The following is a 10,615-nucleotide window of genomic DNA, read 5'->3' as shown; positions in this document are numbered from 1 at the left end:
GTGCTCCCGCTCCGCGTCGCTGGAGAAGTCGGGCTGCGCGATGACGGGCGGGTTGCGGGCGGTGAGGTGCTGCAGGTAGAGCTGCACGTAGACGTCCTTGCGCTGCTCGCCACCCGGCAGGCTCACATTGTTGGCAATCAGCTCGCTTTTCAGCTTCTCCTTCGTCAGGACCGAGGGGTCCGCCAGGAATTCGGGCATCGCCGCCGCCCGCCGAGGCACCAACAAAGCGCGGGAGGAGGGGACGCGCTGCCCCGCGCCAGGCACTCAGCTCCACAGCGAGCGGGCGCGCACAGCGAGCGCTCCTCGCAGCCGCCAATAAACCGCGCCCCGATTGGCGGGGAGGGGGACGAAGCTGCTCTTCTATTGGCTGTAGGGCGGGAGAGGGGAGAGGCGCGCGGGCTCGGCCAGCGTTAGTGCTTTGCGCGGGGACTAGCAACGCAGTTTAAATTCGGCTCGGGCGGGAGAGGCGTGGAGTGGTGCTGCCCTGAGGGGCTGGGCGCCGCCCTTCCGCCCTACGCCTCCCTCGTGGTGCGGTCGCCCTGCCGCCCTTCTCGGCGGTGGGGAATTGGGTAGAGCACCGCGTGAGTGCTGAGTTCAGGCGTTTCGCAAGCTGCCCCACTGGGAGAGGAGGGCTGAGTTTGGGATTTAACCCGAATTAAGTCCTTGCGTTTATCGTGCTGTTCGCTGGGAATGCTCACCGCTGTATATTTGCCTATGTTTTACGACGGGAGCTGTTCAAAATTTACATCTGATTATGCACCCCGTGTGTTTGAAGTATCGGAGATGGAAATAATTGAGTGGCTATGTAAATGTATCCACCGATCCCAGGTGTGAAACAGGATCGTCAGTGTTTGTGCCCACTCTTTCTTAGAGTTTCAGAATCGCAGAGCGCCCCGAGCTGAAAGGATCATTGAGTCCAATTCCTGAAGGAGTTTCACACCGTGGTGGAGGAGATTTCTCCCCGTTTTGGTTTGCTCCGTCCCTGTCGCTCCGGTTCGCCTGGCCGTTGCTGCAGTGTCAGCTGTGGTTGTGCTGAGGGCTGTTTTTGTAGGAGAGAATTTCAAGTGGTCTGCCCACACCAAGGCTGGTGCTTCCCGCTGATGAATTGGTGCAGTGTAACAAAGCAGTTAATGCAAGGGAGTAGCTGAGCCTGCAGAATTTAGTTTACTTTGCAGCAAAACTGATGATAGGTGGTGGTTATCATCTGCTGTTCGTTGTAACCGATATGTGACAGTATTTCGTTCTTGGTTTTGTATGGAGTAAGTCACTCCAAAAGTTATTTATTTCCATGGAAATGACAGAAGATGCAGAGTACAAAACACTATTTGATGGAACAGATACGACCTATGAAACTCTATTTTTCAACATAGCCACCACCACTTGCTATGCCTTTCACCAGCAGTGAACAAGAGCCTGCATACCACACTTGTTTAAAACCTTTACCAGCAGAGATGATCTGCTGTTTCCACTGCTAAAATGCACCACTCTCCACCTCACTGTGCTCACATCCACTGTTCAGTCTCCATAAACTCTCAGCATGCATCAATGAATGTCAGTGTGTTCCATTTTTTCCACACTGAGGAATTCAGTTCTACACCTTTGTTTCATATGCATTTGAGGTGCCATTTCTTCAGACTGCCCCTTTGCTACCACCAGTCACATGGCAACAAAATGTAATGGAATATTGGTAGGATGGGTCAACCTCCCCTGCCCTGACACTGACATCCACCTCTGATGTCCTAGGCCAAGAGAACTAAATAGGAGGCATTACTTTCGGAGCAGCCCTTGTAGGTGACTTGGAAAGCAGATGCTTCTTTCACTTTCAGAATTTGCATCTTATTCATATAAATAAAACTTGAAACCTGTTGCAGATTGAAATCAGAAATACCAGTAGTGAGGAGGTTCTTTAGCTATTGTACTAACATGAAAAATAAAAACACAATTCATACGAAGTCACAGTGTTTTAAAACAGCGTCAGGGGAAACTGGTCTGGGAAACTTTAATCAAAGTCAATAGTGAAAAGACAACCTGCAGCAACTGCAGCACAGAGAGGCAGTAGGTGGTGCATTTTAGCAGTGACAACAGTAATAGGGGGTCACTTCTGCTGGTGAAGATTTTAACAGTGTGACATTCAGGCTCTTGTTCATTGCTGGCAAAGGGTATAGCTAGTGGGGATGACTATGTTGTAAAAATAGTGTTTTGTAGCTGAGAATTTGCTCTATCAAATTGTGTTGTTGTACATTTCATACCTTGTAGTTTCCATGGAAATAAAATAGCATGCATTACTTTTGGATCAATAGAAATTCAGTGCAGACATCGTTTAACATCCCCACAGACAATAAATGATGTTATCCTCTAGGCCTGAAGCTTGTTTTCTCTGGCTGCTTCTTAGTGGCATATGGCAGCCATTTGCAAATCCATACACAGTTCGATATATCCAATACAGCTGGTGTTGGATTTTCTTGTGGGTGATCCTTAGCCGTGGAAGGATGGAAAATGTTGAGTTTGAAGTCAGTTTGCACCTTTTAATCAAATTATGTCAATGTTGTCTCGCTTTAATGTACAAGGTGTAGCATTAAAAATGCAACAGCACTAGGTACAATGTAGAAAATCAGTGCAAGGCTACATTCTGGATTTGGGTTTGTTCATTAAAAATAGGTGGGCTCACTGTTACCATGGATCTGTAATTCTTCTTTCTTCTGTCAGGCAAAGCTAACACAGAAACACAAAGACAGCAGAAACTCAGTATCATGTGTTTTGGTTAACTTCAGAACCACAGTCTGAAAGGGACCTTACTTACAGATTGTATTTACATTTCATTTGTATTTTGCAAGCTATTTCCTCAACCACATAAATATGTATCATCTTTCATTAATGATTTTTTTCGGTTACATTTTTACAATGTACAGACACTGGGCTTTTATTGCCTTACCTTCAGCTGTTTCCACAGTGGCCAGAGTTAAAAAAGCATCATACGACACTTTGTATCACCCTGTTTCAGAATGGTAGACTGCTCTGCGAAAGCAAAACCTTGGCACAAACCTGCCCCTTATTCCTTGGCCCTACACTTTTCATTGTTTCTCCCTGGGAGCAACGGGTGTTCTCCTGATGAGGTAAAAGTAGAAGAAGAAATAAGGAAGAGAGCCAAAATGTGCACGCACATAATGATTAGCACTGGAACCTGCAATCCTGCAACTACACCTTGATATAGCTAAGGATCTGCACCTCTACTATTTATTTTGTTTGAGGGAAACAAAGCTTACATGCTGTGACATAACACAGCAGCCAAAGGGAAGAACTTCATTACAGACAAGCCCAAAAAAGCTTTCTAGTGTTGCTTCAGAAAAGGAGAAACAACCAAAGTGGTACATATACCTATTAGGTTATTTGCATTTTGAGTATCGAATACAAACTTGTTGTTTTGCCATGCCTTCTGAGAAGTGTTCTAGCACTTAAATGTTTACTGCTAACAGCAAGTTCTGGCTTTCAAAGACCAGAATACCCACACCTACCTGAGAAACAAGCAGTCACATTTTATCTCTTGACAGTATAAACAGGACAAAAAGAATGCTTAGGAAAAAAAGTGAAAATGGAATGAGACTATAGTGATCTTCAGTGGTTGAAAAGCAGCTGTAAGCTTGCCTAAAAAATGTGAAATATGCTAAAAGTAGAAGCCAAAAATCCTTTCCTTGTATGACCCTCCCAAACGTCTGGAATTTGTTAGCTTTCCTGAGTGTGAGAAGAGATTTTCAGTCATAAAGTCATCTTTGATATGTAAAGACCTAATGCCTTCTAAATTATCTCAGATTTCTAGCTTAGAGTTCCCCCAAGTTTAGGATTCTTAACCTCTAATGCCACCAATAAAAACAAGACATGTCGTTCATGTTGTAGGACACTAAAAAAAAAGGTATTATCTCTATCTGTGTGATCAAAAAATTATCCTAAACTCAGCAGAGTTTCTGGATGACATTTAATCCATAACAAAATACACGTGTAGATTTTGATATTTTTTTTTTGATATTTTGAGACAATATTTGCCTCAAAATACATAGTAAAATTGTGAGAACTGTAAATCCATTCATGGCAGAGACATTTAAGGAAGTGCTACAGACATGCCCTTGTTCAGACTGAGTTGATAAGGAAATTTTATTGTCTAAATAAGGTAAAAAACCTATATGAGATGTTAATTCAGTCTTGGTTTATGGTGAGTTTGACAACAAAATAGCACTTCTTCTAAGGCAATAGAAACTGGAAAGCATTCATACAAATAAAATAAGCAGTTGCTCAATCATGGCATGGTATAACTGTACTTCCGAGGATCACTCCTGCTACTCCACACTTGTTGAGCTGGGAAATGCTATGGGTTGCCTGATGGGGCAAACAGGCTGGTGGCTGCCCTCAGTCTGAGCACAGGGATGGCCAGCTCCGTGGGAAGTCTATGTGACTGTACCCAGGCAGAGAAAGAAATGTGTACAATGGTACAGCTGATTAATAATTTTGTATCACTGTCATGATAGATGGGGGCCTATACCAATGCAGACTGGAAACAGAACTGTCAGATCCTACTGAAGTATGCAGACAGAGCTTAAGGAAAAAGGACAGTATACAGGAGAATGTTCTGCACTTTCCAAACAGGAATTATATGGGTGTGTATTTTTATTGTAAAAGAACAGAGATAAAACAAAAGCTCTGTTTACCATACATTAGCTATTACTTCCACTTTTTTTAACCTTGTAAGAATTTAAGTTACTGTCTATATTTAACTGGGAATAATTCCATAAGAAAAAAGATCTGCATTAAGAGATCAGTTGGGTTACAAAATGCAGTATTCAAAAGTTAGGAGACAAAAGCATAGAAGCACACATACTGTAGAAATGCTGCTGAGAAGCAAATACTGACCAGTATACTCAGGTGCCTCAGAATTAATGGAGCAAGCTGCACAGTACTTCTATGCAACTGAAGAGAACTCTTATCCCCATTTTACCAATAGGACACCAAGAACGGGAAACATTAGTTTAAAAAAATCGCAGACATTGTGAAGTTTGAACGCAACATTTAATTTTCTCATTTACTTTTGAATGACATTATTTTGTTGCATGGTAATTGCGGCTTGTTGAAAGGGACGATTCTGCTCTCTGTTCTGCCTGGGCCTCACATTGCTGACACTTTCCTCATGTTGGCTCTACTACTGTGCTGCCAGGCCCTCATGCTGAGCCAGCAGCTGTTGCTGTACAATTGCAAGATGCGATTCAAGTAGAATGGTGGAAATAGGCAGGCAGGGATGGTCAGAGATGCAAGTCTGACAACTGTGTGACAGCCTGCACTCATGTTAGCTACAGTATGAAACCACACCCTGACAACATCTGCTCCTATTAATAGATCTTCGGAGTTGGCATTAGATGAACTCGCTGCAAGCCAAGGGTATCATCTGGCAACAACATGGAATGCTTGGAGTAACGCACCTGCTTTGGCAGTAGCACAGGAATGCAAGCAGATTGCCACTGCTTCTTACATCCATTGGCTCTGACAGGAACTTAGGTGAAGACATAAGAAATTTTGTAGGAGCGTGGGAACAAGTAGCAGACTGTGCATCCAGTCCGGTTTCCCTCACCTTCTTTTTCAGCAAGGCTTCTTCTAACTTAGAAAGTTTAAGAACCTACATAGTTCTTTTCAGGGTAGTGGACTACATTTCTGTAATTCAGTTTCTCAATTATCACTTAACTGATTTAGTTTGACAGCAAATTATGCTTTAATACTGCTAACAAGAGAAAGAATTCATGATACAATAGGAAAAGAACAAGTCACAAAATGATCAAGTAAGGAAGATATTTTCAGGTTGGTGAACACATCACATGGTGCTGAAGAACTAAGCATCTGCAAAATCTCTAGTGGACATCTTCAGAAAATGTTACTCCTATACATGAGGGTGCATTCTAGAAAAGAGGCAAATAAAGTGCTAAAATGAACTCATCTTTCATCCTCAGGGAAGAATGTTAGCAAATAATTTAACGCATTCAGAAGACGAAAAGAAGACTAAAAATATGTACCAAGAATAAATCATGTCAAGACAGTTCTCTTCTGTGATGTTCTCCTGAGTAGAAAGAATAGTTATGTCATAGAACCACAGAGTTCAAGAATGGCTGAGGTTGGCGGGCATATTTGGTCCACTTGGTCCAACCCTCACACAAGCATGGACACCCAGAGCAGGCTTCCCAGGCTCATGTACAAGGTTGCATTTGAAAATCTGGCAGTACTCCATCACTTGCACAGCCCTGATGTTCTTCCTGATGTTCAGGAAGTGTTCCTGAACTGTTCCAGTTTGTTGCTCACTGCCTCTTGTCTTGTCACTGGGCACTACTGAAACAAGTCTGAATCCATCGTCTCTGCACCTTCCCTTCAGGTATTTATAGACATTGATAAGATTCCCTCTGAGCCTCCTCTTCTCTAGGCTGAACAGTCCCAACCCTCTCAGCCTCTTCTCACAGGAGAGGTACTCTAGTCCCTTCATCATCTTGGTGGTCAAGATCAAGAACTGGACAGCAGTTGTTGGCCTCACCAACGCTGAGCAGAGCAAAAGGATGCAGAAGGATCACTCCTCTTGACCTGCTGGCACTGCTTGGCCTAATGCTGACACAAATATTGTTATCCTTCTTAGTGTCCAACAGTGGCTTAGTGGCTCACATTCAACTTGGTGTTCATCAGGACTTTTCTGCAGAGTTGCTTTCCAACTGGGTAGCCCCCAACATGTACTGGTGCACAGGTTGTCCCTCCTGCATTGCAAGAGTTTGCATTTGTTGAACTTAATGAAACTTGCTAGCTCAACCTCCCAGCCTGTCTAGGTCCCTCTGGATGGGGACACAGCTTTACAGTGAATCATCTATTTCCCGTAGTTACTTATGGTCTATTAATTTACTGAAGGTGCATTATACTCCTTCATCCTGATTGTTAATGAAGGTGCTATACAAGACTGGACTCAGAACTGATGCCTTGGGTACTCTGCTTGTTATTACTGCCCTCCGACCAGACATTGCACCACTGACTACTGCCCTCTAGGCCTGGCTGTCCAGACAGTTTTTGATCCACTCCACTGTCTGTTCACTAAATATATACATTATTTATATTCTGACTATATACATGTTCTGACTGTACTAGTATCTTTCATGCAATATGATCAAAAGCAAGCCACGACAACTTACAGTAGTTAAGACTGGTAGGTCCACAGTGTCATCAAAAATGGTTAATATTTAACTAATTTCTGCAAGAAAAATATATTAAAATATATATATATATATATTTTGCAAGAAAACCATCAATATTTTAATGCAAAAACTGTCAATTATTCACTCATTCTCTTCTACACAATCTTTCCATTAGAAATTAGGATGAGAGGCATGTAGATTTGCAGATGAGAGGAACCTAGCAGAGACTGCAAATATATTGGATATATTAGTACTTAAAACTCAGTTTAATCCTAAGAAACTGGGAACTATCTGGAAAAGTAGGAAGAAGTTAGACAGTGATAAGTGCAAAACATCACAGAATCACAGTATGACCCGGGTTGGAAGGGACCTCAAGAATCTCCAACCTCCCTGCCACATGCAGGGCCACCAACCTTCCCATTTAATACTAGACCAAGCTGCCCAGGGACCCATCCAGCCTGGCCTTGAACACCTGTAGGGACGAGGCATCCACAGCCTCTCTGGGCAACCTGTTCCAGCAAATATGGAGCCAGGAGCAGCCAGGTTAACCAGTACGGGATAGGGAACAGCTGGTGAAGCATCAGCCCTCAGAGGAGGTGCTGTTTGCTGTGGTGAAACATAGGCTGACTCTTGACAACAGTGTCATGTTAAGGAAGAAAAAAGCGCTGACCTCATAACCATAGAATCAAAGAATCACTATGGTTGGAAAAGACCTCTAAGATCATACAGTCCAATCACCCACCTACCACCAGCATTGCCCACTAAACCATGACTCTAAGTACTACATGTCCCCTTTCCTTAAACACCTCCAGGGATGGTGACTCCACAGCTTCCTTGGGCAGCCTGTTCCAACTCAGAAAAGGAGGCACAGTCAGCACAGCATGTGTGGCTGTCCTGCTTGTCTTATCAGAACTGACAGCCTGAGCCAGCTGAGTACTGTGTTTGATTCTGGCAACACAAGTAATGAAAGAAGCAGCAAACACAGTCTACTACTTGAGTATAGGCATCAATAGTGAGACCTAACACATTTCTAATGTGTAAGAAGTTGCTATGAAAACGAAGGGAATAAATTGTTCTCCATTACCACCTAGCAATGGCATGAGTTCTGAATTTAAGTTACAACAAAAGGTACATCAGGGTTAAACAACACTTGTGAGCATCAGAGCAACAGTGACGGCAAAGCACCGGAGCAAAGACTGCAGGCTCTGTATTTCCAAGGTTTTCAGGGTTTATGAAACAAAGATCAGGCTGCAAAAACAAAAGTATTTGTCTAAAAAATAATAATAAAAAAATTTTGTTGACTCTGTTGAACGTGCTTTCTAAGACTTCTCTATTCTCTTTATTGTCCTGCCATGGTTTATAACACACACAGAATCACAGAATCATAGAATTGTACCATGAGTTCTTACAAACTTGGATCTTTTCTCTTCCTTTTTTTTTTTTTCCTGTTTCTTAAGTTCAGGGCTTACTTTAACAAACTGTTCTGTTTCCTTCCTAAATAAATTTCATTAAGTGTCTGACTTCCCAGTCCACCCAAATAACAAAGCGACTGGTTCTCTGTCTCCTTATCTCATATCTAGAACAAAACGAAGTGTTTTCTCGACCTTTCTACCTCTGGAAATGGCCACTCTGGGAACATTCCACTCTATCACAGCCGAAAACGAACAATACCTTTGTGAGTATTTCCCTCGAAATTAGGGTTTTCTTAGCCCTCTTCCGTTCCTAAAAGCAAACCACATTTGCCCTCTGGCTCTTGACCCATCCTGTAACACCTGCTTCCCTGTCCCTCCTTTCTCTCCTTTTGTTGTTATTCCAATGCATCTTTCCGACTTTTTTTTCTTCATTTCCCTATTTTTTGTAAAAGCCTTGCACGCTGCTTCATTCCCTTCCCCTCGTTCTACTCGAGTCGCTTCCCGAGGAAATCCGAAGTCCCGCCTCCAAATCAAAAACAAACAACAGCGCCCGCCCCGCCCTTTCCCCTGCAGAGAAGGCGGCAAGGAGGACAGGAACAAAAAAGACATTATGACCCCGACGTGATTCGAACACGCAGCCTTCTGATCTGGAGTCAGACGCGCTACCGTTGCGCCACGAGGTCCTACTGCGAAGTGTTGTTCAGAGCTTTACAACTCATCTACAAGAGCTGCCCGCCGCCGCATCGCTTTACTGCTTCAAACCTCCCTTTCCCCCCCATGGGCTCACTTCCCACATCCCGTGCAGGTCTGTTGACGCCCCTTACCCACACACCGGCTGCCAGCACTAAGGGCCTCTCGCTCCTTTGGTGGTGTAAAGCTCACTCCTCGCGGCTCTGCCGTCATACTACGGCTCCTGGTTGCTCGTTCCCACTCCACGGCCCTCAGATTATTTCCGCGGCTAAGAGACCGTCCCTCTGCCTATTCCCGCCGCGATCGACTACTGTCGACGTTGTTAAACAACACAGATAAAGGGTAGCCATGAAAACACTGCTTTAAGGCGTTCCTCGTTAGTATAGTGGTGAGTATCCCCGCCTGTCACGCGGGAGACCGGGGTTCGATTCCCCGACGGGGAGAGCTGACAGTGTTTTGTTAATCCTCACCGCCTGGCTGCGTTACCTACACTAAAGATCAAATCAGCGGCGCCTGGGGTGACGTTTGTTTTGGCTGCTGTTTTTGTAGCAAGAGCTGCGCCCAACTGCGATCACTAGCAATGCTCGCTTTGAGGGAGGCGGTAAGGCAAAAGTCTTGGCTCTCCCCGTCGGGGAATCGAACCCCGGTCTCCCGCGTGACAGGCGGGGATACTCACCACTATACTAACGAGGAACCGCAAGGCTCACGCGGCCTCCGGTGCCGCCGCCCCTGCGGCGCCCGGGGTCTCCCGCCCCTCTTCAGTGAGGCCGCGCTGGGCAGAAGTCGGCAGAAGGCGGGGCCGTGCGCTGGAGCTCGTTGTCCAGACAGTGGGTGTTCTTTATGTGGGTGCCAGTTTGCTGGCACGAGGAGGGAACGCGTGGATAGCCTCCCACCCGTAGCTTGTTTCCTCCTACACCCCATAATTGAAGGACATGTGTGAGCAAACTGGTGAAAAAAGCGAAAGAAAACTGCCAGGCTCGAGGCACTGAAGAAGCAAAGCAGCCCAGATAATCTTTACATTTGTATTTTTGCATCTGGTTCGTGCAGACAGTTTCTTTTTACAGGAACCTGAGAAGCATCAGAGTCAGCAGTCCTTGGGTGAGAGGACTCCAGCACCTGCTCCTCACCTCCCTAAAAAGGGAGAGGGGAAAATGGAAACCAATTATTCTGAGATTGGAGAGTAAAAGGCCGAAGGACACCCAGTGACCAAATGTCTTGCACTCGTTTGGTCAGTGGTAACACAGCTGCAGGTTGTATCACAGTGACAGGAAACTATTTGTAATTTACTCATTGTATGAAGCTTTAACTCCATGC

At 44.7% G+C, this 10,615-nt stretch overlaps 2 protein-coding genes and 3 non-coding genes across 5 annotated transcripts in view; 2 read left to right on the top strand and 3 right to left on the bottom strand.

The window, feature by feature from the left end:
* TMPO (thymopoietin) overlaps positions 1-337 on the bottom strand; it is a 22,121-nt gene extending 21,784 nt beyond the window's left edge. Inside the window, exon 1 of the mRNA XM_019613957.2 lies at positions 5-337. Within this exon, the coding sequence (XP_019469502.1) occupies positions 5-198 (194 nt within the window). The 5' untranslated portion in view covers positions 199-337. The remainder of the gene's footprint in view (positions 1-4) is intronic.
* Positions 338-8,249: 7,912 nt separating this feature from the next.
* Positions 8,250-10,359, top strand: LOC109364686. Its single transcript, XM_019611321.2, has 3 exons — positions 8,250-8,327; positions 8,780-8,874; positions 9,064-10,359. The coding sequence occupies exons 1-3, from the start codon at positions 8,250-8,252 to the stop codon at positions 9,638-9,640; spliced, it is 750 nt and encodes a 249-aa protein (XP_019466866.1). The 3' UTR covers positions 9,641-10,359.
* On the bottom strand, positions 9,223-9,294 carry TRNAW-CCA. Its single transcript has one exon. It is a non-coding gene; the product is annotated as a tRNA-Trp (tRNA).
* On the top strand, positions 9,673-9,744 carry TRNAD-GUC. Its single transcript has one exon. It is a non-coding gene; the product is annotated as a tRNA-Asp (tRNA).
* Positions 9,923-9,994, bottom strand: TRNAD-GUC. Its single transcript has one exon. It is a non-coding gene; the product is annotated as a tRNA-Asp (tRNA).
* Positions 10,360-10,615: the final 256 nt, after the last annotated feature.

Source organism: Meleagris gallopavo, chromosome 1, assembly GCF_000146605.3.
Source record: "Meleagris gallopavo isolate NT-WF06-2002-E0010 breed Aviagen turkey brand Nicholas breeding stock chromosome 1, Turkey_5.1, whole genome shotgun sequence".
Taxonomy (NCBI): Eukaryota; Metazoa; Chordata; class Aves; order Galliformes; family Phasianidae; genus Meleagris; species Meleagris gallopavo.
The sequence above is the reverse complement of the archived record's forward strand: the minus strand, read 5'-3'. Positions and strand labels throughout refer to the sequence as shown.

Excerpts from the sequence above, each read along its gene's own strand:
- LOC109364686 (XM_019611321.2), top strand. The coding sequence starts at position 8,250 with ATGAAAACGAAGGGAATAAATTGTTCTCCATTACCACCTAGCAATGGC. Across the intron at positions 8,328-8,779 it reads AATTTAAGTTACAACAAAAG|AACAAAACGAAGTGTTTTCT; the intron begins GTACATCAGGGT and ends TCTCATATCTAG. Across the intron at positions 8,875-9,063 it reads CGAAAACGAACAATACCTTT|CCTTGCACGCTGCTTCATTC; the intron begins GTGAGTATTTCC and ends TTTTTGTAAAAG.